This window comes from Perca flavescens, chromosome 2 (genome assembly GCF_004354835.1).
Source record: "Perca flavescens isolate YP-PL-M2 chromosome 2, PFLA_1.0, whole genome shotgun sequence".
NCBI classification, from domain to species: domain Eukaryota; kingdom Metazoa; phylum Chordata; class Actinopteri; order Perciformes; family Percidae; genus Perca; species Perca flavescens.
The window spans coordinates 19547883-19574431 of NC_041332.1; the positions used below are offsets into that span (position 1 = coordinate 19547883).

General features: G+C 40.6%; 2 protein-coding genes across 2 annotated transcripts; one reads left to right on the plus strand and one right to left on the minus strand.

Annotated features, from left to right (window-relative positions):
• The first annotated feature begins 2683 nt into the window (after nucleotides 1-2683).
• On the plus strand, nucleotides 2684-8585 carry LOC114566554 (ATP-dependent RNA helicase DDX39A). The gene is made up of 10 exons (XM_028595106.1): nucleotides 2684-2838; nucleotides 3798-4005; nucleotides 4181-4308; nucleotides 4691-4967; nucleotides 5812-5930; nucleotides 6723-6854; nucleotides 7113-7222; nucleotides 7454-7598; nucleotides 7929-8076; nucleotides 8330-8585. The coding sequence occupies exons 2-10, from the start codon at nucleotides 3798-3800 to the stop codon at nucleotides 8344-8346; spliced, it is 1284 nt and encodes a 427-aa protein (XP_028450907.1). The 5' UTR covers nucleotides 2684-2838; the 3' UTR covers nucleotides 8347-8585.
• Nucleotides 8586-9656: 1071 nt separating this feature from the next.
• LOC114566561 (protein CYR61) lies at nucleotides 9657-14784 on the minus strand. Its single transcript, XM_028595118.1, has 6 exons — nucleotides 14605-14784; nucleotides 13585-13798; nucleotides 12455-12702; nucleotides 11692-11815; nucleotides 11001-11182; nucleotides 9657-10056 (listed from the first exon to the last, which is right to left on the minus strand). The coding sequence occupies exons 1-6, from the start codon at nucleotides 14653-14655 to the stop codon at nucleotides 9751-9753; spliced, it is 1125 nt and encodes a 374-aa protein (XP_028450919.1). The 5' UTR covers nucleotides 14656-14784; the 3' UTR covers nucleotides 9657-9750.
• Nucleotides 14785-26549: the final 11765 nt, after the last annotated feature.

Genomic DNA, 26549 nt, shown 5'->3' on the forward strand with positions numbered 1-26549 from the left:
ATCAGGTGGCAGCATAAGATATGATTGGCATGTCACGAACCAATGACTTGTTCAGACTGCGGGATCCCTTTGGAAGGACAACAGTAATAGCCAATTAGGGTAGAGCTATATCATGCAGGAAGGCGGGGCCCGCAGGTGTCATACAGCGGTGTCGGTTTTAACGAAATTAATTATGTGACAAAATGTTCTATGTAATAGTGTCAGACAGTCTTTGGCTCTCTGAGTGATTATGCCATAGCAACCGACTGCAGTCTCGTCATATAACTACAAGTGCCTGTAGGCTATTTGTTATAGCTATTTTCAGTGTTGTTTCTTTAAAACAAAATTAACTTCATTTTCATTTCATTGATTTCGCCAACAACCAAAATTAGAAGTAGGCCTAGGCTACCTGTTCTGTGTAAACTGACCTTGTCCTGAGATTGGCAGCTGGTTGCCTATCACCGCCCAGTGGTGAAGGAAGGAAGTATATTATCAGTAAAATGCACTTAGAGTGTCACAAGTAAAAGTGTATTATATATTAGATTATTTGCTGATTTATGCTAATTCATTCATTCATTCATTCATATATAAGTAACACTTTAACTACCATAAGTGTTGGGTTATTACATCTGTATCTAAATCTTAATTTGTAAATTAAAATTAAATAAATGGAGTAAAAAGAACAATGTTTCCCTCTAACTAGTGGAGTAGAAGTAGCCTGTGAAGTGGCATTACATGGAAATATAGTCCAGTAAGTATGTTACCGTTATCTCATAATTGTATATGTCTTTTATGTGTTTTATACCTGCTGCATACCCAGGGGACACAAATAAAGTTGAAGTTGTACTTCAGCTCAAACAATTGACCAGTGTTATCCTCTCAACTCCCGAACTAAATGTGTAAAACATAGAATTTCACTCATATTATGCAAGATCAGACATGACATGCATGAGGTAAAGAAAAGGCTATCACACCTGTATTGTTGTTCTTTTCAAGCTTGTTAAAGCAACCTTTAAAGCAGGAAAACACCCCAGCCGCTGTTGTCACTTCTCTGCCTGGGATCTTCGGCCCAGGCAGGCCACTTCCTAAATAAAAGAGCTATCACAGAAAATCCTGCTAGTTCAACCTCAATACCAGTGCTGCCACATCTAATTCCATTGCAGTAGCGTAAGAGCTATGGGATGATTTGACTGCAGGAGACGAGGTGCTGCAGAGGATCCATAGGCCTACAGTTGAATAACCAGAAGTGTTCTCAACCTGAGCTTCAACAACAGGATGCTGTTAGAGAAAAGGAGCATGGGGGTCACAGAGCATGGAAGCAGAAAGAAAGTGGACAAACATTGTAGATTTATAGAGAGAAATAATTTAAGCAAACTATGTAATGACGGTAACTTAAAAACTGAAATAAGATGTGTTGGACAAAATGATAAATACTTGTCAGACTGTCAGACTCCAAAGGGGTAGGGGTATTGCATCAGTGTTCCAAGAGACCTTAGACTTTAAGCCTGGACATGGATTTCAGATCCCCCTTTTCATTTAAAGTCTCCAAATACAGATCAGGAATTGGTATTGCTGTAAAACATGTGTATTTGCCTATGTTGTCTATTCAACACAAACAGTATTGTTATCCCAGCATATGACATTTTGGGAAGTCATTTATTTTTTTAGAATTGGGCTAATATTGAATTGTAAAAAAAGATTTGATCTTGGCACCCCACAAAAGGAGAAACAAAGACAGTATATGGTGAAAGCATGTATTTAATCCATTACATGTCATTTTGTCCAGTTCTGATTAGATCCAGTTCTGATTAGATCGCTATACCGATGTTGTTTACCATAGGCAGGCCTTGAAGGATGTTCTCAGCCTATGTATTGGGGCCCCATTTAACAAACGAGCACACTTAGAAGAAGGCTACATGGAATGCCATCTGTCACCTGGCCAAATGTCTTTACTTTATTGCCATCAAGTGGGGAAATTGTATACTGCAGCTCACCAGGCATTTGGGCTCTTTTTTTCTCAATGCTGCATAGGAAATATAGATGGGCTACTTAGCCTACAGATTGACAATTTAGGCTATTAGCTTAAATGGTAATGGCACAATAGCCTACTTTCATCCATAATACATCCGATCACACAAGAATATTGTCTGTACTATATTATAAAAACGGCCACCATGAACGTATTACGACATACAATTTTACAGAAATAAAAAGGCATAATAACTGTTCATTAAATATTACAGCTCTGATCCTTTTCTCTGACCTAGCCTATATAATTCTGAACAGCCGTGGAAAAAGCCGTTCTTTTTGTACAGGCGCTGAGGTCGGGTGACAGATGCCTTCAGGTGTTATTGCAAATAACGTAATAGTGAAATAAAGAATTTGGACCGGACTATTTGTACAGTCAAATAGCGGGAGAATTGGGATTAATGACTTCAAAGTTGCCCATGGGTCAGTTTACGTTCAGGAGAACCCAAACGCCCTGCCATTTGGGTGTTAACATAATGTATTGAATTATGTATAGTTTTGTATTTGTTAGTTTAAGTGACCTAACAGCTCAAGGCTTTGTCCCGGATCACAAGATGTATAAAATAAAATGTTGCTGGATCCATGTCGTTGTAGGGCAAAACATCTTAACGCGTTCTTTTTACAGCCATCGGTTCATACCATAGAGTCTATGGCATAGACTGTATAAAAAGAGGTTCACACAACATTGAGAGTGGACGATTTTTCGCGGTGTGCCTGAACACACCTTACATGTGGGGTCTCTCACTGCTGCTCACTGTGCTGTGAATACTTACTATCCTCTGTAGTATTACACGCACTTTGACATCAGCGGGACATACAATATCACAAAAGGTAATGTTGCAGTACCTTCGTACTTTTCACAACGAACTCGCCAGTGTGTAAATGTTAGCTGTATTTAATACATTAAGAAATGGGTTGAATACTTTGTAGCAGTAGCTAAAGTCAGGTGTTTGAGATTTGCTTTGGCAGCGTTAGCTAAAACACGCTAGCCGCATTAACATTAGCTTTGTTTTGAGTTAGCTAGCTAGCTATCTAGTTAAAGAGTATTTAGTTTTTCTGACAAGTTGCCCACTAGCTATACAACATACTCTTACCGATGCTGCGTTTTAGAATTTAGACCTTGCGAAAAACGTTAGGTAGTAACATCACTTTAATGTTAGTCAAAAGTAAAAGTAATTCGTGAGTCACGTTCAATTGTTTGTTGCTAGCTTGCTAACTAGCCGAGTTGAATGAAAGGACGAATGTTAGCGCTGTTTGTGCCGGGTCACACCGGTCAGGCATCATTTCATCAGCAGTCACCGTAATTATATTAAACCGAACCCATTTATGTCTGTCACTCAAGACCGTATAAACGGATTAGTTAACTTCCTCCTCCTAATAATTCGTTCATTCACTTTAATTTAAACCGCGGCTGCGGCCTGTTAGCCAAAATATCATCCTGCTAACTTTGCTAATTTACGAGACAGCTGATTAGGGTTCGGATCACTATCGTTGTAGAATCAAGCTAATATCAACACATTCTCTATCATAGAATCCATAACACATTCCTAGATGCACTTATAGTATTAGGCAATTTCGGACATAAGTATAATAACAATAATATGGCATTACCAGATATTAGAATAGTTTAAGAATTACATCTACTTATCTAACGTAAAAAATATTATTTGAATTGTAAAAGGGCTCATAACGTTCATCTAAAAATTAGCTTGCACATTAAAGAGGACACAATCTTATTTTTAGAAAAGTTGTGAGACTTGGATTAGCTGATTTACATGCTGTTCTTATAGATGGCTGAGACCGACGTTGACAATGAACTTTTGGACTATGAGGAGGATGAGGAGCCCCAGGGAGCACCCGAGAGTGGGACCCCAGCAAACAAGAAGGAAGTGAAGGGGTCCTATGTATCTATTCACAGCTCGGGCTTCAGAGACTTTCTCCTCAAACCAGAGCTGCTCCGTGCCATTGTCGACTGTGGTTTTGAGCATCCCTCAGAAGGTGAGGATTGTTTGAAGTTAAAAACAATATGTATATAATCCCTATTTTAAAGCTACAGATATATAAATAATGGTCTTACACCTCTACAAAAAATCCTATTATGTTATGAATTATTCAGCAGATGTATTAGAAAAATTCACCTTTTTAATTCATAAATAATTTGTTTTATTTTCAGTCCAACATGAGTGTATTCCACAAGCTATCCTGGGCATGGACATCCTGTGTCAGGCCAAGTCTGGTATGGGAAAGACGGCAGTGTTTGTATTGGCTACGCTGCAACAGATAGAACCTGTGGATGGTCAAGTGAGTTAGTCATCATTGTTTTTTGCTCATCTTTCTTACTAAAGTCATTGTGCCTCCTATATATTTGTACAATACCTAGGTAGTGTTTACAATTGTACAATTATATTATGTAAATATTGCCTCTGGATTACTTTTTGTAGCTATCAGATGTTGGTAGTCGTCTATTCTGTGCTTAGTTCTCAGACCTAAAGCATATGCTACTCAACATTGAATCTGCATTGAATGGGCTTAAGAAATGCATATGCCATAGCCCTACATAAAGTTGGGAACACAAACTTGATAGGAGTATGTGCTGCTTACATTTATGGAACCATGAGTACAATCACTTTGGAGAGAGACTAAGCAGTTAATAAGACTAATGTCCTCATTCCCTGTATGCCAGGTGTCTGTCCTTGTAATGTGCCACACGCGAGAGTTGGCCTTCCAGATCAGCAAAGAGTACGAGCGCTTCTCAAAGTACATGCCCACTGTAAAGGTGTCCGTGTTCTTTGGCGGCCTTGCCATGAAGAAGGACGAGGACGTCCTGAAGAAGAACTGCCCTCACATTGTCGTAGGAACTCCAGGACGTACCCTGGCCCTCATCCGCAACAAGACCCTCAACGTGAAGAACATCAAACACTTTGTGCTTGACGAGTGCGATAGGATGCTGGAGCAGCTTGGTGAGTAAGAGGAACAGAAGTGTTTTCTAGTGGACTTTTAAGAAACCTGTAGCTTTGGTGAAGGCCCGGTCAGTATGTGAGACGGGAGGCTAACCTCTAACTCATCTGAGTATTCTGTGAATTCATATCCCACTTAGGGTAGTGCCATGTCATCTTCTCCCACTGCTCATATCTTTACAGTCTTTCTCCATAACATTCTACCTAATAAGCTGTTCAAGAGCGGTCAGTGTGCATTTAATGTGAAAATGGGTTCTGGGTGGTAAAATTCCCCTGGGATCTAATAGTGAATGAAGTAATCTGTAATTTAGTTTATTTAAATTATTATGAGAAATTGCTACCTGATTTTTTAGAGATGAGCGTGGTTAAAATTAGAGATTCACCGATAGACCGGCCGGTGACCGGAATTGGCCGGTTTTCATGTGCTCGGTCATGACCGGCGACCGGCAGGTCAGTCTGACATATGCCGATTTCATGCCGGTCAATGCTACAATTAACCGACAACATAAGTTATATGAGTTACAGTTCTCAAGAACGCACGCACACACACACGGACGCGACAGCACAGTCTCTTTTTCCTTTATCTCAACTTTTCCGCCGTGTGTCGCACATACCCGCTCATGGTGTGAAGCGCGTGTCCGCGCTATTCTCGCACATGTAGGGAACCTCGTGAATTAACCTGCAACATATCCGCTGGCCTAACTCAAAGAAAATCGGAATCGGCCTAGAAAGTTGTAATCGGTGCATCTCTAGTTAAAATGTTGCTTTTGTATACACAGAATAATCAAAATGCAATTAGTGTAACTTTGGGAGAATTCATTTTTTTTATTTTTTTCCCCCCCAACAGACATGAGGCGTGATGTCCAGGAAATCTTCAGGGTGACACCCCATGAGAAACAGGTTATGATGTTCAGTGCAACGCTAAGCAAAGACGTCCGCCCTGTCTGCCGCAAGTTCATGCAGGATGTGAGTTATTAAAATTTAATAAAGTTTCCAATTCAACCCACTGTGCTTCACTCTGATATGTAAACATTTTTTTTTTAAATTGGAATAAATTATTATAGCCTGTTAGTCTTTCTACAACAGGAATAGTAATTCATTCATCTGATCGTTACTCGTTACAACAACGGTGTTACCGATTTAACCCGGACATTTTGAAAGATAAGATATTCGGTGACCCTCAAACTTTGGTCACTGGTTGAACTTTCGCCCTGGAGCTGGTGTTCTGTGGTGCAGCTGCATCGCGTTCCAGTTGCGAGGCAAAATCCTCTGCTATCTTCATGTCTGTAAACTCTATTGACTCCTGTGACTTTGCTGCTGCTGTACGGAGCAGACCCTTTCAGTTTACACTTGTGAGACACTTAGTATTTTAGAAATTAAGAGTTATTTTATTTGAATCTGGGCGCGGATACACGAAAATAACCAAAGGGATTTATTTTCATGAAAGCAAAAAGTGTGTGGTTGTGTGTGTGTTTTTTTTTTTTTTTTTTTTTTGGCAAAGTCCCTCTTAGCTTTGCCCATTTGTGACTGTCGGTGTCATAAGTGGCCATATCAGAGGGGCAAAGTGATCCTCCTTGGCAGATTTGGCCTGGTCAGGACAGTCGATCCTCTTGGCTCTTCTGAATTCCAGGAGAACATGAACATTCACTGAGCCAATACGCACGGTTCATTTGTCAAAAAATTGAAGGATCAGAAAATTGTATGGAGTTGTAGACTTTGTGTCAGGCTAACATTTGACTCTATTCTCTTATTGTGTAGCCCATGGAAGTGTTTGTGGATGATGAGACCAAGCTGACACTCCATGGCTTACAGCAGTATTACTGCAAGTTGAAGGACAGCGAGAAGAACCGAAAGCTCTTCGACCTGCTTGATGTCTTAGAGTTCAACCAGGTATAACTGCACTCATTTATGGAGATACTTCTTTAGAATCAGCTATGTACACCTTTATTGTAATATTTACATTTAATAGCTTAATATGGCTTACTTATAACACATTTGCAGCCTTGTTCTTTTACTAAAGCGTTTTATTTAATTTTTAGTGCTTCTTATCCTCTACACGGAGATGTTTATGTTGCTTGTCTGTATCCACTTCATGTCTTTGCCATTCCCAGCAAAAATACGCAACCCCTTCTTTTGGTTCCTTTTTAGGTGGTGATCTTTGTTAAGTCAGTGCATCGCTGTGTGGCTCTGTCCCAGCTGCTGGTGGAGCAGAACTTCCCTGCCATCGCCATCCACAGGGGCATGGCGCAGGAGGAGCGGTAGGCGCCTTTTTTTGATTCTAGTCATTTTGTTCACACATTGAATACACCAGTAGCTTTCCTAATTTCATTATCCGGAGTATGAAATAATCGCATTAACGTCGCTGTACTGTAATTTTGTTTTGGTGTTACATTTTTACACAATTTAAGTTATGCTGAGTTCATGTGCTCAGTCTCACTTTGGAATATTTTCTTACTCATTTCTGGTCTTGCTCATCCCTCGCCCCTCAGGTTATCCCGGTACCAGCAGTTCAAAGACTTTCAACGGCGAATCCTGGTTGCCACCAACTTGTTTGGCCGAGGCATGGACATTGAGCGAGTCAACATCGTCTTCAACTACGACATGCCAGAGGATTCTGACACATACCTTCACAGAGTCAGTCCAGCTATAATATAATTTTATGTTTTGTATGCATTGGAAATTTGTATATTTTACAAAGAAACTGCATACAGGGGGGCTTGTATCATATCACTCCTTTTTGTTTACAAGTGTTATCTTTAAAAAGTCACAGGAACCCTTAGTTTGTTTTTAATCAATGTTTTATAATCAGTGACTTGTAATTTAGAATGTTCAGAAATGAATACTAGTCAGAAATTTAAAGAAACTTATCCTTTGTCCATGATTCTAAGCCCCCTTTCCCGATTATAGAAAATTGGTAGCATTCTTGTTTTGCTTTTGAGCCCTAACTTGTTCTCTGTACCTCAGGTGGCCCGTGCTGGCAGGTTTGGGACCAAAGGCCTGGCCGTCACCTTTGTGTCTGACGAGGATGACGCCAAGACCCTGAACGACGTCCAAGACCGCTTTGAGGTCAACGTAGCAGAGCTACCAGAGGAGATCGATATCTCCTCTTACAGTAAGTTCTGTTGTTGCTCACATGTTGTCTCCCACCTTCAGTAGCCAAGTCTGGACATATTTGTGTTTATACATAATCTCTTCACTTTTAACATGGTGGATGCATTACAATTATTTGCTCTACTCTTCTGTAACTGGTGAGAAAACATTGAAGCTAAATGAAGGTGTTATCCTATTTGTAAGCCTGCGTATAAATGTACATTACCCATTTATTTTTTTTGGCCCTCACATCTTAAACTCTTTTCTCTCTGCAGTTGAACAGTCAAGATGAGCCTGAAATGTCTTTCCAGTGAAGAGCGTGTGTGATCCCTTGGTGTTGCTGTATTTTGGTGGAGGAAAAAAAAACACCTCAGCATTTATTTTAAATTCCCCCTTCCATAAGTTCGGCAAATTCACAATGATGAAAAACTTTTATTTTATGTATTTGCAGGGTGCTTCTTTTAGTGTTTTCCTTGTTGAAACATGGATGTTGTTTTGGTTGAAGAAATAAACTTTTTATACTTTATTTAATTTGTTGTAATTTAAATGTTTTTAAAGATTTAAGTTTCAGATGTTACAATAAACAGTTACACTACAACAGTATCCTAAAATACAAACTGTTGCAGTTAATTATCCTCGCAAGCAGAGGGTGCTGTATCATAGTTACACTGTTTTCCCAAACATTTGGCTACTTTGAACTGGCTAAGTTTAAAACTACACGTTGAGATAAAACCTGGCATGAACCTTGAGCTCAGCCAGTTTAATCTCAGATGGACCAACAAAAATGCGTGACGTCAAAAAAAAAGTAGTGTCTTAATCCATGGAAGTATATTAATGTGACAATACAAACATGATCCAAATAAAGAAAATTTACAGAATACAGTGTGATCCAAAAATTCAAATACAAGTTTGTGTAAGACATTTCTCTAAGTTGCATTTATTGCACAAACAAGAAATTGGTCCAGTCCTAGCTTAACGCTTGTCAGTTCCAGATAGCATTATAACAGTGTCATAATGGAATAACTTTTTGGCATGCGTCAGCATGCCAACAAGTTTGCGCTTCTGTACATAACATGCTGTGCTGATTTTATATACATTTTTAATAAAGTCCACATCTTTCTAGATAAAGCTGCAAAATATTATTTTGCTTGTCACTGAGTAGCTACAGTGCATTGTGGGATAAGGAGTCATCCAAAAATCACAGTATTTGAGGCTATTGTTGCAGGTGAGGTGATCCTTAAGCACTGCTGTCATAGTTCCCAAAGTCTCTGTGCTAAACAAAGTGCTGTGTTGCTCTCTTAGGGTTTCCCCTCTTAGGCTGGCCCGGGGGCCTCAAAAAAAAAGAAAAAAAATCCTCCACACTCGAACCAGCAGTCAGTCCAGAGTGAAAAAGTCCAGGTTTGCTTCAGGGCTCTAATTCAGTCCCACGTCTGTTTGATTAGGAGCGTGCAAGTGTACAATCCACTCCTGTCACACAATTATATCACAAATAGGTTGCCTTTATGATGAATCAAACAGAGGTGGCCCTTCCTCCCTGCTGTTTGACAGTCAGGTGGGTGCCTGTGGTCTTCCCTCATTTGGAGCCAGATGAGAGAAAAAAAAAAAAAAAAAAAAAAAAAAAACGGCCCCTAGTCTTGAAGCGTCAACAAAAAGTCGACCTCATCATATTAAAAACAAAATAAAAATGTAGTCAGTACTAGTCTATGAACTGATGTGTATCTCCGTACATCCACTGCTGTGGAGGGAGGGCCACTTCATTGAGGTGGCCGCAGTCCTCGCTGCATTTACACGACTGGATGAACATGGCCGACCTCTGGAAACGCTCGCCGTCTGGGCAGACAAACCTCACGGGTACAGTGCGCGTGCGGCGAGGCGAGCAGCACCGTCCGTCCGCACACACCCCGCAGTAGTTGGGCCGGTAGAGGCGGACACTGACACATTCTCCGTAGGACAGGCGGATAGGCTCGGGGGCTTTCTGGGTCGGGGAGCACTTCTTCCCTCTCTGTGGTTGGATGAGAAAAAGTAAAACGATGAGCACCATCAATTATGAGTTTTGTTCCTAATTTGGCTTTATTAGCGAAATTACACCAAAACAAGTCACATGAAGATTTATCATCATAAAAAAAAAAAATCATCTCGTAAGCTTAGACTTTTATCTGCCCTAGCCTTTTATATAACAGCAGATTTACGCAGCTTTGCACTCAAACTCATTAGTTTCACATTAATAGGGCTAGACTTCAATTTATTCTGCCAAAACAGGGATTGAGAGAGGGATTATTTTTAAGATTAAACATTTATTTAAAATGTTAGTGTCCTTGTCTGTTAAACACACGGACACCTAGGACCGTTCTTGGCTCCCAGAGCTTTTCACTCAGTAGAGCAGAGAAAAGATCTTACTGTGTGTCCAACATGGGGGATTAATATAGACACACCACTTCCCTGGACTCTGAGTACACAGACGGGGCCTAGCTATGGACAGTTGCTTGGCAGGAATGCCGGGGGTGGGGGACTATATTTAAAAAGGCGCCTGCTTGCCACCAAAACACCGCTGAGTAAATCCGTACTGCCCAGTTCCCACTGGATGCAGAGCTTCCCGAAAGCACCGCTAAAATAATCTGTTCTTGAACTCGGGATGAAGGTGGCTTTCTCACTAAGAGCATATTTACTCCGCGCCAGAATGTCTACCTTTTCATTATCTGCTCTTTAGTTTAAAAGATGGAAACAAAGCAAAGCAAAAATGAGCAGGTATTGTTTCCTCCTGCATAGCCTAACAAAGATAGATAAGAGTTGAAATAATACCTTATTGATTCGTGTTATCCCAAGGCGTTTAGGTTTCACTCTTAAAGATAAGATGTTGTGATAAGAAGTTATCTCGGCAGTAAGGTGAATATTCGACCTATGCTCTCTGTCTCTGCTTCAGTTCAAGTCTAGTTCAGTCGACCTCACCTTGGCTGGGACTGTTAGGCCGTGGCATGGCCGTACGGTACAGATCCTCGTCTCTCTCTCTAGCTTGCACTGAGGGTTCTTGTTGGTGATGCGAGAAGAAACTCCCATCCCACAGCTGCAGGAGCACTGGGACCAGTCAGTGGTCTGGACTGGACACTTCTTCTCCTTCAGATGGTTCCACACTAAAAGGAGCCACAGAGGAGGGTGGAAGGCAGGGAGGAAAGGAAAGATCATACACATCAATATGGCCAGCGGTTCCCAACCTGGGGGTCTGGACCCCATCGAGGGGTCACAAGACGATTAGCAGAGAAAGTACATTTTCCGCTTCACAATACGTTTATTTTTACAGATTTTCCTTTCATCAGTGTTCATCATTCTATGGAGGGCAATGCTGGTCTGTTGGTTGGTCTACTACTCTGGTCCAGACTGAAACATCACAACTACTATTGAATGGGTTTATTACATACATACATACATACATACATACATACATACATACATACATACATATCACACAGAGGACCACTAGGATTGAAAGGTCAGTGGGTCACTGTATAAATTGGCAGGTATATATTGTTTGTTTTATTGATTAAATTAGCAAATTCAGTGATATATTCAGCCCCCAATTTAAAACGAAAAGGAAAATGTGAGTCAAGCAGTGATGATAAAACACTGAATGTTTTTCTCTTACCAGGCAGGTGTTTGTAGCCATGTTCACTCTCCCAGCCGCTGGACTTGGCGTCGGCGAGCTCGTTGGCCAGCTCATTTTCAGGCTGGTGCTGACGTCTGGGCAGGTGTTGTTGTGGTGGAGGCACCTGCGAAGAGAGATAAGATAACATGAGACAGTGTTGGGGATTCATCTGTGCCAGTCATGTCTCTCTTTTATGGTTTTTTTTTTTTTTAGTGTTATCACCATGGCACACTGATTAACAGGGGATTACTTCAGGGCAATCGGTCAGAGCAGGGACACTTTAACGTGTGTTTTACAGTAACGGGTACTCCTCTCTACTTGCATGAATCTTTTGTTTATCGAGTAAATTCCAAATATTCTCTGGATCCAGCTTCTCAGTTGTGATGATTTGATGCTTTTCTTTGTCTTATGTGATGATGAACCTAAAATATTTAGTCTTGCAGTGTAGGTCAGAATAATCTTGGCCATTAGGAAATTGGAATAGGGATTTTTCTTAAAATAAATAAAATGAATAAAAGATAGAGATAGATAGATAGATAGATAGATAGATATATATTTTTTTAAATATTTGATTGTTTTGTAATTTTTGTTTTGTCGAAATCACTCTTTGATCTCAATCACCTTTGTTTTTACATCAAGAGAATACCACAGTGGCAGGTAATGAATGGCACCTCAACTTTTTGGTATTGCTAAACAAATTATATAAAATTATATATTGTCTTTTTTTTGTGAGACAGCTTTGTCATTACATGAAAAAACAAACCTGATGCTTAGGTGGCAGCCGCCAGGTACCCTTATGGCAGTCCACACTGAAGCAGCACTGCCCGGGTATCCTGACCAGCCGTGGGTAGGGGCAGGATGGAGAGGCCGGTGGCAGCTTGTTGGTGCAGAGAGGAGCGCAGCCGACGGCGCCATCGATGCAGGTACACTGGTGTTTACAGCCGGCACGGAAGCTCTCGCCATTCTGGTAGATCCTGCCGTTGTACTCGCATGTGCGTCCCTCTGATTTTGCTGGAAAGACAGTTTACTCAGCTGGAACAAAACATTTAACTACTCACAAATTGCAGAGATAGCTGTTGGATGTTGATGCATAAAGCAAAAGACGACAGGGGTAATCCTGGCACAGTCCACGGGTTAGGTATCTCAGAGATGCATCTCTGTTTCTACAGGACATCCTTTACACTTTAAAGCTCAATTACTGGTCTTTAAAGTTTAAAAAGGGACCAACGACTGAGCTTCCGGATACAGTGAGTATTAGAATTCACCACATGCTCTTATTTCAAACAGCTGTTGAGCAAAGTTTCTCCTGACTTGACCAAAACCACTCCACACACAATGACTTCACATGGAAACAGTACACAAAAATCACACAGAGGACCACTAAGATTGAAAGGTCAGTGGAAATAAGGAGACAGGAAGTGTCAGACTCCTTGTCTCCAAAGCGTGGAAGAACCAGCTATTCATAGTTTGTGGGGCAGCTCCAGCATGGTGCAGATGGAAAGTGTATTTTTATCTCTGAAACCCCCTGTCAGTGCCATAAAACATCTACTACTCATTAAAATAACCCGTCTTGTTCCCGGATGTGCAAGGTTACATGTTGCTTAATCACGGACTTGTGATGGCTTTAACTTTATGGAAAGGATGGCCAATAAACATCCATTCCCTGGACACCTTTTGTACATTGTTGCACAGGTATCACGACCTTTTGGCTTTGATCGCACATCACATTCACCATATTCATTTCAAATATAGGATTATTTTTCAATGAATGTTGATACTATGCCATCCATTGAGTGAGCAGTGCAAATATCTGTAGAACTGGCAGCATTTTTTTTTTTTTTCAGAGAGAAATTCCTTCCCTTCCAACATACATTGTCCCCTTTCCTCTCTCACCTCGACAGATGCCCCAGGCCATGGTCACATCGTTGCCGTAATTACACTCCAGCCCTTTGTGGTGGTCGCAGGGCCTCGTGGGGCTGCAGTCCTGGTTAAGCTGTGCAGCACACACCTTGCAGCACCCACATCCATCTGGCACAGTGCTAACTCCTGGAGGGCAAACCAGGGGCTCGTCAGGGCACTCACACACTGCTGGGCAGCTAGCAGTCACCTGGAGGGATGAGGGAAAGAGCAGAGAGAGGGAGATCACATCGTCAGACAAGACACAAATGATCTGAGTCATGAAACATTTTTTTTTTTCCTACAGCTAACAAAAGAAAGAAAAAAAGAACTCCATGCAGAGTCTTGTTCAAACAGCATTAGAGATCTACAGTGCAGCTTCAGGAAAGGTTTCTTGCCTTCTTGACAAATTTAGAGTGACACCATGCACTATTCCCAGCTTTTCTCCCAACATTCATTTTTGATTCTGCATCATCTCCTAGATTTTGAATTATTTCACAGACAAGGCACTGCAGTAGGCTACGCCTGTACAGTAAGTCAAGCCATTGCTGGTCAGCCTTAAGTCTCTAGACAGCTCAGAGTTTGTACCCAGTCCCCTGCTGACTCTGGTTTGAGTCATCGCTTAGCACTAGAGCCAACTTGTTTAAGTTTGTGGGAATCAACGTGTCAATGTTGTTTGGAAAAAGGAGACACAACCCCACCTAATCTCCATTTACCAAACGTTGTAGGCCTACTGTGTCCACTTTTTGGCTGACAGAACATGTACATCAGTAATCGCAGTTAATCTGATAATAATGCATCTTCTGATGTTGAAGATGAAACAAGTGAAAGCTTTTCTAAAAATACATTTGTTTACACCATGTTTATGCTTTTCATACTCAAAGTTCAGTCACATTTAAAAGCCTACGAGTCTACATTATCCATGACAGATTACACATTAGCCTATCTTTAAATTTTTAAAGATAGGCTACTGTGTGTGAATAGATTTTTGGCTTTCCCTGTCGGGAAACGTCTTACCTTTGTGATGACGGCTGTTGTCAGTAGAGTCAAGTAGATCAGAAATGCCATGATTAGCCTATGACAAGTTTAAGAAAAATACAAATAAAGATAAAATATATCCTCAAGCTAAAATCCACTGAATGGTTGCTTGTCGTAATTAGTTTCACACGGAGTTTCACTGTTTTATTTTTTGGACCGTAGTCCTAGTTTTTCTACCAGGATAAGTGTCTAAAATCGAATTTATACCCGCTGTGAGCCTCTGAGACCCCGCCCTTCTCTATACCAACCAATCAACGCGCAGGCAGCAGCCAGACATTCCAAACGGGCGTGGCTCCACCGCGAGGATAGTTTGCTGATTGGTGGGCGTGTTTTGGAATGAATGCAGCCATTCATAAAAATCGCAGGGCCACTCTGTATTTATTTTATGGGTTAAAAATTAAAATGTAACAGCCTCTTTCAAGTCACACTCAGGCACATTCCTGCTTTTGTGGCCACCACTTTCCTAACACTAAGTAAATATATTCAGCTGGGCAAGACAGCATGGTAACATTAATGAGACCTCCACCTTTTGGGGGAGAAGGGCGAAGGAATTCCTTCTGTTTTTCCAGACCAATGTAGCTGCCAGGACAGAAAATTATAGTGGAGTGTATTAAGCAAATAGTAAGATAATAGCAGTTGTCAGAGAGAGTGAACACACCCCTCTTTGTTTGTGCCCATCATCATTGAAGAAAAAGTTTTTCCTTAGTTTTTAAAGGTACGCTTTCGTTGTTTTGCTGTTCATCTTAAATTCAGGTAGGCCAGCTGTCTTTGACTATTAATTCTAACCACATGGTGCTGACATGGGAATGATGAGGATATGATCACTTGGAAAGAATGGTGGAGTCGAGGGTGAAAGCAGAATTATTGTTTTAAGGGCAGCTCATATGAGGGTTGGCCTCCACCTACTCCGCTGTCTTCATTTTCAACCACAGGTTTTCAGCCACACCTTGCCTGACACAGAGACTTCCTTTGATGAGAGAAATGTGATAGGCAGAGGTTTAAAAGTTAGGTTCCTGCTATGAATGTCCATGTATACGTGCATAGTTCTGGCTTAGAAACTAAAAAGCCAAACATGGTTTCTTACATCGGCTGTGGTGGTCTTAGGTGCTGGGAAATCTCTGTGCTGGTGAATTAGTTAAATTTCAGTCTCATACAGGATCTATAACCCATATTCAGATTCAGGATTAAAATAGGTGATAGTCTTCAGTTTGGTAAAAACTGTATTTTTCTCTGTTTTATAGTATTGATATCATTAATGCTATTATTATTATTATTATTATTATTATTATTATTATATCATGCAGTCTATGAAAATTGTAACTAAGCATTTCACTGCATACTGTACTGTGTTTGATTGTGAATTGAATATAAATCATAACATTTGAGATCATTTCCTGACTTGTACTATAGATGGACACCCTGCTTTTTCCATTTGACCTAATGCAGTTGTTACAATATGTACACTCCAAGCAAGGGAGAGACATGACTATGAGTTACAGACACAGTAAACATCCCCAGCTGTTCATCTTTCCTGATTCTCCCCTTAACTAAATCTCTCCCCAGCCTTTGGCAGGTTCGCAAATTATGTAGTTCGTTGAGCTGATTTCAGTCCTGACAAACTCCTTCACAAAAGCAAAGAATCTTTAAATCTGTAATGATAGTAATTCCAAAATCAATGTTATTCCTCAATGTGGGATTCCTTGTTTAACCTGCCAACATACAGACAAAAAAAAATACTAAAACTTTGCCGAGGTGACAAGGGAGATGAGGTAGCACTCGTTAAAGGAATAGTTCAACATATTAGGAATAGCCTACACTTATTTGCTTTCTTTTTGAGAGTTTAAACAAATGAAATAGAATGTGTTATTTAGTGAGATAGAGGTGCTGGTAAGAGGATTGTATTTCCTGTGGATAGCTGTTTCCCACTGTTTCAAGTCTTTATGCCAAGCTTAACTGTCTCCTGGCTCCAGCTTCATTTTTATTCAACTTTTCATCTCACTCTCATCAAGAAAGCCAATAAATGTAAAAAAAAACAAAACTGATGTGTTCAACCATAATTTTTTTTGTTTTTGAATAGCTTTAAAAAAAATAAACTGACTGGTTAGTCCTCATTTACAGCCAACATTCATCTTTGTTCTACAGCTACCTGCCTGAGTAGTGTTTCACTCAAAAACACATTAGACGTTGTGGACTGGAGTCATGACTCTCATTTTAAAAAAGGAAACCACCTCAGGAAGCTGTCAGTCATCGCTCTAATGGTGTGAGCAAGGAGACAAAGTCATGGCCCATCTATTTTAATCCTCCGGTGGTCATGGTACACGGGGAGTTCTGAAAGTCCTGTGACTGCTTCTGTTTTCAACTTCTTCTCCGATGCCAAACAAGAGGAAATCAGAGATGTAAAACTAATCTTGTGTGATGAAGTAAACCAGTCTTTTTTTAGACAGGAACCATTCACTGTTTGTAAGCACTGGCCTGTGAGAAGTTTTATGGTTAGCCTAGATTTATTCCATCTGCATTGTTTTAACAGGGTATCAGACAATTATAAATTCTTCCACAAGCCAGTCTATTCTGGGAGATGGGAATAACTTTTCTCCAAGCTGAGATTCAAACTAGAGTCTAAGTCACAGTCAAATGGGCAAAAGAACAAATTAAATCACAGAGTGTATCATAGTTGTGCAAAACGGTTCCGAAAGGTAATCATAATTTTATTATCTTTATGCAAAGCTAAGCTAACTGCCTGCTGTCTGTAGCATTATTTAGTATTTCATCCAAGCTTATTTCCTATTCAAACTAGTTTTCCAGTCAAACAATTTCTTTATGTAAAAGCTATAGGTTACAGAAGGAGTAGCAGCATAATGTACTTACCGGTAACATTGCAAAATAAAAGCCCTCATCATGCAGAATAGCCCCTTCCATCAGAATGCTGTTCCTATAATTGTTATACTATTATATTATTATGCATCAATACATTAGCATTTTAACTATTTATACTGTTAGGTAGGTTGATGCATAATATTTCACAAGATGACAATATTCTTTATGTAAAATCATAATCTAAGTGACTTGTAACTAGAGCAGTCAAATAAATGTAGTCAAACAAAAAGAACAATCTTTTCCTCTGAAATGTACGGCCCTGGTCCCACTTTGTCAAAAAAATTATTTATAACTATCTTGTGGCCTCAAGATAGTATCTCGTGGCCACAAGATACTATCTTGAGGCCTCAAGATACTATTAATTTAAAAGTGGGACCAGGGGGGCTCCGTAGAAATGTATTGGAGTAGAAGGAAATGGAAACACTCAAGTAAAGTAAAAATAACACAAAATTGAACTTAATGTCCGCCTCCTGACACGTTTTAAAAATACCATGATTGATATTTAGTTTAACATAGTTTTCCCATATAAAAAGTAAAGGAAAAAAACGTGCTGGAAGCACATTTACTCTTTCTCCCTCATTGTGAAATTCTGGATCTGGCCTCGAGCCCCGTCCATCTGCTGCTTGTGCATGGTTCAATTCAATTCAATTCAATTCAATTCAATTCAATTTCAATTCAATTTTATTTATAGTATCAAATCATAACAAAAGTTATCTCGAGACACTTTACAAATAGAGTAGGTCTCTATCTGTAAAGTGGTTGACTGTTGAAAGAGCAATGTGCATTGAGATGGTTAGAAACATCGGAAAGATTTAGCCATACATGTTTTAAGCCTCATGCAGGGTTCAGATAGGATTCAAACAGGAAGTGCTGCCCGCTTCCTTTTTGGTGCCCATGTTAACCTATTGGGCTGTTGAGACAGAGCTTCGTGAGTCAGACCAAAATCGGTGACTATAGCAGACGCATCAGAATGGTAAGTGTAGTTAGCATCTTTTATTTGTTAAAGTTGTTGGTTAGCTTGTAACCGGCAGTGGCTGACAACCGGTGATACTGTTTTTTTCTCTGAGCTGGAAGTTTTGGGTTTCTTTTCTGGCTTTTGCATATAGACAGTGATTGGCTTCCGAATCTGTGACGTACCAAATCTAGCTTGGTTAAAATATGTTTATGATATGTTTAAATCTCAGATTTTAGGAAGGTATCCAGACATTTCCCCCTTTGGAGGAATGTGAAAAAAACTCTGAAACTCTCTAGTGATAGCGAGATTTTGCCTAGATACAAGTCAGTATAGTTAAGGTCAGACATTTTAAGGGACATAAAACAAGATAAACAAATGTTTGATTGGAGGGAGACATTAACATCAGTAATTGAGTAAATGTACAGTGTTTTTTGTTTTTGAATTACGTCAACTGAGTGTGAATTGACCCCAGACTGTCGGTAACTAACAGCTGTACTGCGTGAAGAACAGTAACAAGGTTTACTGAGGCAATATGATGACAGCAACCTAATACACAGTCTGGAAAACAAAGTGATGTCAGAAGGGGCGAATGGCCCATCACCTGAGAGGTGCCCACTGTGTGAAACCCGATACACAAAAACATCAAGGGAGACACACCTTTGTGAGAAAGGGCTGATGTAAAAAAACAAACAGGAAACGTCCAGAGGAAAGAACAGTAAATAAAAGTAGGTAAGGGGTGGTGAGGGAGAGAGAAGAAAGACACAAAGGCAGCGGGAGGGGGGAGGAGGGGTGTATAGAGAAGGGGGAGGCTACAGGTGTTTCATGGTAAGAGAGTTTGTTTTTTCAAGGGGAGGAGTGAGCAAGTGCCCCGCTGCCTGGTCTGGTCTGGCGCGATGGGGTTCTGGTAGCCAGACCGTATGGTATTTCACATAAAAACAGACTGCTGGTATTTCAGCCCATACTGCTTTTAAGGTCAGATGAACCAAATTACATGATACTAAGGTCATATACTTTAAAATACATAAATACATATGGAGAGATATAAAAAAAAATACACATTACATAACATAATTCTAATGTAATTATCCAAATGGGAGCATGAAATTGAGACTTGTGGAGAAAAATCCTGTCCTGAGAGAAAAGGGAGGAAGAAAGAGTGCAAGTGGTGGTGACAGGGTGATTAAAGTGGTCTGCTGCTGCAGTGGAAAAAGTTAAGCGTGTGGGAACCTCGTTTACGTATGTGTTTAAGGGGACTCAAAGGAGGAAGGTGTGCGTGCGTGTGTTATTCTTTTAAAAATAACAGAACAGAAGCCTGAGTTTTGACTATCTTCGACAGAGACAGAAAAGTGTGAGAAAGCTCAGAGCGAGACTGTGTTTGTGTGCGTACTCCAAACTCCTCATATAATATTATAATGTGTAATGGGATATGTGCTAAATCTGGCATCGACATATGGTTCCTGTGTTAATGAACTGTGCAGTTTAAATCCACAGAGCATCGTAAAGTTACATAAGAGAGCAGGACTTTCTGGAGAGAAGTGACGGGCCTGGCAAGAAGACATTGAGTTGAATCCAAGACAACTTCTTTGAAGCAATTTCTCCCCCTAGTGGGAGTTTCAGAAGAAAGTAATGAATAAAAGAAACAACATAAACCTGTCATATGAAGAAGGTTTCTACGAATACAAGTGTTCAGATAAAGATTGAAACGTGTCTCAGATCGTCTTTTTATTTCTGAGATAAAACCATGTTCCTTTTTAGGACACAAAGTGGGACTGCTTTCTTTATCCCTGCTATTACATCATTGTCTATCATTTTTTAAACTTTGCTCTTTTTCTGTATTAACATGCCACACAGTGAAGACTGTACTCTTTCCTCAAACCTCCGCAAGATGGAGCCAAACACTACAATATAGAAAAAAAAAGTATATATCTCCAGCGCTTTTTTTATCCAATGCTTAGCACAAAGGCATTGAGCTGTGAAGTTAACACTGGCAGGACAGACACACAAAAGGCCAAAGGAGCACCATGAAACCTTATTTTGATAACTCAACACTGCTCAGTTTGCCTTTTTCTATTACTTTAGTGTCAGGGATGTGTGTTTAGACCAGCGGTGGGCAACCATGTGACACACCAGCTGATTAAACGTCTAGCACACATTGGAAAACCTGCAGGATATCTCCCCTTGCCATTGTTGGGTCACAGGTCTATGTGATCATGGTCATATCAGATGACTTAATGAGAATGCCACTGTTCATCTCTCCTCCTTCATTTGGTATTTCCGATTAAACTCTTCTCAACAGACTGTGAGTAGGTGGTGGAGCTGAGGGATACTCGGATACTCTCTCCCTCTTTTTCATCTTCTAACGATCTTTTTCCCTCCCTCCTTTCTATTTTTTCTTTTTTACTGAACCTGTCTGACTTCCTTTCCCCTCTGCCTCTCCCTCCACATTTTCCTCTTCTTTCTCCCTCTCTCTCTCTCTCTCGCCCTGTTACAGACAGCCGCTTTGAACCCGGTTTTATTCGGAGCACGATCTTGGCTCCCATCACCCATGGTCTTCTGATTAGGACCCTCCCTCCCCCAAACCCCCCTACCCCCCTTAGCAGTCACTGGGGCTCACAGCTGCCAACTGACAAGGAAGGAAAAAGCTGTTCCCAGGCAGAGTAGCAGCACTGCCTGAAGACTTGTAAGCCAAATATCCTGCTCGTCTCTGAGGTGGGGATTACCCTTTAGCCAACTGCTAGATCCTTCGTTTCCCATATGGGAGTATTGGGTTTGAAAAGCACAAATATGGAAGCTTATTCCGCATAAGCTTCTGCAAGGGCAGATGTATAGTGGATGTTAGGATTTTAGCCTTTGGTACTTAAAAATGCATGGACATCTATAGAACTGAACCACAAAGAATTCCATGTATGTTGGAGACATACTGGCATGCGTTAAAATGTTCTGTAACCCCTCAGCTAACTTATAGCTATGATTAGCTTTTCATTTACCTGCCTCAAATGTTCAGTATGCATTAGCATACAGGCTGGGTGTTTGGAGTAAGCACATGGGTTAATGTTAAGCACCTTGTGGAGTAGAGCTCTAATAAAAACCTCAAAATCAACAAGACCAAAGACCTCATTGTATCTACATGAACAACATCAAGGTGCAACTATAGTCTCCAGCTTTACAATATTGGGTGTTTATATCTCATAGGACCTCACCTGAATCTCTACTTCTTGAGGGGATTAAAGACAGCCCATCAACCCCCTAATCCTGGTCGCTTTGTACCGATGCATGGCAAAGAGTATCCTAATAAAAAAGCCATGCAGCGATTGTTAAAACTGCACTGCGCCTCATCAGTGCCGAGGTATCATCAGTTCATGAGAGCTACTGCAAACATTGTCTGAGAAGAACAGTTCACTACTCTGCCATCTGGGAGGAACTACATAGCCCTTACATCCAGTCTCTGAAAGCAGTTTTTCATAAGGCTGATGAACTAATTGAACCCAACAGGCCAATTGCCAATGGTCCTTCAATCTACCCCTTTTGTCCAGACTGAAATATCTCAACAACTAATGGACCAACCAACTCATGGATTGATCAAAGTTTGTGCAGACAATACTTTTACTCTATATGATCAAATACGTGCAAAACTAATGATATTTTTATCAACCTCAGCTACTTTCTGTGCTAATTAGCAAACACAAGCAAGCCAACACAATAACATATTGAACTAAGATGGGGTTAACATTTTACCTGCTTAAAATCAGCATGTTAGCATGCAGTGGTTAGCATTCAGCTCAAAGCTTCCGAGCTTAAATACAGCCACACTGAGTCACTACCATGGCTGTAGACTCTTGTTGCACCACTCTGTAAATGCAGTATGTTTACAGTGTAAACAACAGTGTACACTTCAATGATCCTGCCTTTTCAAATAACTTTGCATTATTTTAGCAAATTGCAGTATATTGAAATGACAATATCTATCCATGACACATAGAAGTTAAATTTAGTTAAATTCCCTGCTTTCATCTTCTTATCCTTTCTCCTAAACTTCTCCATCGTGCCAAGCTATGTATCCCACCCTCTCTCGCTACTTCCATCCTTTCCCCTTCCTCATCCATCACCTCCTTCTCGCCTATTCCTCGCATGCACACATCCTTTTGTCCCCATTGAGATGCACTACAAGCTTACAATGAAGGCAACCTTCCATCAGCAGCCACAGACTAAAACAGATATCTTAGTCTGCAACATTTACAGATAACCCACATCTTTCTCTGCTCCATCCTTCATTTAACTTTCCTATGTTTCCTCTTCCTCTGCCTGCTCCGACCCCAATGGAATCAGGGTCTTATAAAGATAAATGATGCCTCTCAGCTTCCTTAACCAACTACCATCTGCTTCCATTGTAACTACGGTGGGGAATTCCCCTGGAATTCTCTCATTCCTCTGAGTGTCTTGCCTGACAGGTTCACAACATAACTTTTTTTTTCTACAAGGAACAGTGAAAAAAAGCCTACACATGGCTCACTGGAGTAGCTAAAGACATTAGGCAGCCATGATAGCGATTCAGAAGGTTGAGGCTCATCACATTTCAATTATGGAGGAAATGAAGTGGGAGAGTAATATGAAAAGATTGATACCACTCTCACGGTTGTAGCTCTATTTCCTCAGGGGCGGGCCAAATTCTCTGGGCAGCTGTGGGCGGCGGGCAAAGCAGAGAAAGGAGAGGTAATCTTTCCCCTTATGATGACATAAAAGGAAGATTCCAGATTGGCCCATCTGAGCTTTCATTTTCTCAAAGGCAGAGCAGGATACCCAGGACTCAGTTTACACCTATCGACATTTCTAGCCACTGGGGGACCATAGGCAGGCTAGGGGAACTCATATTAATGTTAAAAAAACATAAACATAAACATAAAGTGACATTTTCATGCCATGGGACCTTTAAAGAAACACTAGAGAACTTTTCCCGCTTCGGTCCCCCTACAGGTTGGAAGCGGAATTGTCCATTACATTACATTGTCCAGTTCATTCGAACTACCGATCTCCGCATGATGTAATGTAATGGACAATTCCGCTTCCAACCTGTAGGGGGACCGAAGCGGGAAAAGTTCTCTAGTGTTGCTTTAAAGCGCCCATATTATGCTCATTTTCAGGTTCATAATTGTATTTTAAGGTTGTACCAGAATTTTTAAAGTTTACATGGTTTAATTTTCAAAAAACACCATATTTTTGTTGTACTGCACAGCTCTCTCTCACTGCTGCAGCTCCTCTTTTCACCTTGTGTTCAGGTCTTCTGTACTATCTTTGATTGCACATGCGCAGTAACTCAGATCGTTTATATGTCAGCTAGCTCCATAGACAGTAAAAAGAAAGGCTGTTTCTCCAACTTCGGTCAGTTACAAGGCAGGATTAGCTGGGAGACTTCTAAACAAGGGCGCACATGTAAGTAGTTCTTTTGTAGCAGTGCTTTGCCATTGAGAACGAGGTAGCATGCTAGCGCTAGTATGCTAGCTCTAACATGCTAACGGTTGCGGTTAGCGGCTAGTGACGTAGAAAGCTGTGCAGATTTTGACCAGCTCACCCGGCGACTGAAGGCAGGACACATTCAGAAACCTGTATCTCACTCAAAACAGCATGGATGGATTTTTTTCAAAGTTTGTATGCGTGTGGAATGCGTATGGGCACTTTAATATGACCGGTTGCAAAACTTACAAGAAATGTAGCATTTTAAAAGCTATTTTTTAAAACGGAGTCTGGTGCAGTGCTCCCTCCATATTAAACGCTACATTACATCACTTCCAGCAAACATCACAGAGAAAAATGAGGGAATACAGCATCAAGCCAGTTCATGCCTCACCGTTCATTAATACCTGACAATGGCCACCTGGTCGGGCATTAACCCTTACATATCTTATTTGTGTCAAGTGTAAAAACGTCAAATCACTGTTCAACTATTTCTTGGCTGGTAGTGGCTGCCAGGCAAGCAGCGGTCAAAGGTCATCAACCTGGAGTCAGTTAAAGGCGGGAGACAGATCAAGGAGGACATTCACATCTTATACCAGAGACTTTCTTTGAACACAGACAGGGGTTACCATCTCTACCTCATGTATGGTTCCACCAGTATGCAAAATACAGGACCTCAAAACTGAAGCAGCTAAATGAAATTCATCACTACTTTATTTATACCTATCCTCATGCCGTGACAATTTAAAATGTATTCTGTGTAAAGGGCCAACTGTATTACGTGTGCTGTGATCTCAAAAACTTATTTTAGCCCTGGTTGTTTTTGTTTTTAAGAAATATTCCACATATTACAGTCCATGACCATGCACTGTATGACCATGCACTGTATGTGAATTCAGGTTCATAATGAATTTGATACTTGAATGAAGGGATAAGACAAAAAAAAGCCATGTTGTTACTTCAATTCCCCTTTCCACATATTGAAAAAAATCTAAGAATGAGCAAACTCCTCACAAATCCGCAGTCATGAGCGCTTGTGTGCATGGGATGGTACATAGGCGAATACATGAGATGGAGAGAGAATGTTTAATTTAAAATGAAAACATAAAACAGAAAAAACAGTCTATTCCACTCACTCACTCACTCACCTTGAGCTACAGAGGCAGCAACTCTGAAGCCCAAAAATGTATGAAGGACGTGGTTCAGCCTTCTTTTTGCTCACCAAAAAGTTATAATACATTCAGAGTCTCCACTTTTTAGAATGAGGCAAGATCTCATGTGGATAGTTTCTGCTACAGCCAACATGTGTCACACAGTGATGATCATAGTGTTGACAGTACATTAGGTTTAACTGGCTGTCAGTGATAAAAAGATAGATGCAAAAATATATGCAATATGTGGGTTTATCAGTAGGTTCAACAAAGAGAGCACCCTCTCTTTGTTTCTCTGGGTCAGTTTGATACCGCTGTTATGAAGAGCCAAGTTGGTCTCGAAACGTTGTAGTTTTTCTAAATGTAAGAAAGCAACATTTTATATGAAGCATTATACAGTGGACAGTAGACCTTGGGAAGCAGAAGTCTTTCTTGTAATACACACACAGGTTCAAACACAGGTTCAGGCATTGCACCAGCTGTTAATGCAGAAGTGAAAACCTGCAGATAAGAAAAAAACAGGACAGGTATGGGAATGAAGGCTAAGCTTGTTGCCTTGGTAAATGGTACCGCTCAATGGGCACATCGAGATGTGATATATTATTTTCCTTTTACTGAAATGTAAACATAGGAATGAGGACATTTGTGAATAGATTCTTTTGATTTCCTCTGATGTGAGGAGCTCATGCATAAAAGTAGTTCATAAATAGATGGGCTTGGAGAAAAGTGAGAAATAGTGTGTCTGTGTCTGTCTGTGTGTATGTGTGTGAAAATTGGGATGACAATCGGCTAAAAAAAGCGCATTGTTTTTGTAATAGAATTTAACACCATGAAATGTCTGAGATTTATATTTGATACAGCAGAAAAAAGAACCTTGATACTTATGTCAAGGCCTCTTTGGCCATTCAGAGAGAGGGGAGAGTAATGTAATTCTCCTGGCAGCTTTTTTCTTTCTTTTGCTCCATGAAACATATATCTGTGTGGTGTGGACCAGAGGTGAATGCACACACAAGATGAAGTAATAGCTGGGTGTTGACACAAAGAAGAAGAGCTGTATGAGAAGGGATTCCCCTCTGGCAGCCGTCAGTTTTTGTATGAGTTTTCTGTCAGGGCAGATGTTTCATCTGATTTCACATGTCTGAAATCAATGTAGCTACTGCAGCACGACATTGTCTGACAAATGCACCCTGTCCCTTAGTTTGACCTTTTCTGTTTCTGTCATTTAGAACAGCAGCAAAAAAGTATTTGCTATGTAAAGCACTATATTTACTAAAAATATAGTGTAGTAATGGCATCTTGAGCAGAGAATGAAGTCACACTCTGTGTGGGTATATATGTGTGTGTGTGTGTTATTTCAAGCTACTCTGTTCTTTGTTTTAGTAGCCGTCCCTGCCGCACGTGCATGTTAGTGCATGGGGCCGTGAAAAAAACGTAGGTATGTCACGAAATTGGGGAACGGCCTGTAAGAGCTGCGTGGAGGCAATCCCAGCCCGCTG

Excerpts from the sequence above, each read along its gene's own strand:
- LOC114566554 (XM_028595106.1), top strand. The coding sequence starts at position 3,798 with ATGGCTGAGACCGACGTTGACAATGAACTTTTGGACTATGAGGAGGAT. Across the intron at positions 4,309-4,690 it reads TAGAACCTGTGGATGGTCAA|GTGTCTGTCCTTGTAATGTG; the intron begins GTGAGTTAGTCA and ends CCTGTATGCCAG. Across the intron at positions 6,855-7,112 it reads ATGTCTTAGAGTTCAACCAG|GTGGTGATCTTTGTTAAGTC; the intron begins GTATAACTGCAC and ends GTTCCTTTTTAG.
- LOC114566561 (XM_028595118.1), bottom strand. The coding sequence starts at position 14,655 with ATGGCATTTCTGATCTACTTGACTCTACTGACAACAGCCGTCATCACA. Across the intron at positions 13,799-14,604 it reads CAACAGCCGTCATCACAAAG|GTGACTGCTAGCTGCCCAGC; the intron begins GTAAGACGTTTC and ends TCATCCCTCCAG. Across the intron at positions 10,057-11,000 it reads GCCTAACAGTCCCAGCCAAG|AGAGGGAAGAAGTGCTCCCC; the intron begins GTGAGGTCGACT and ends ATCCAACCACAG.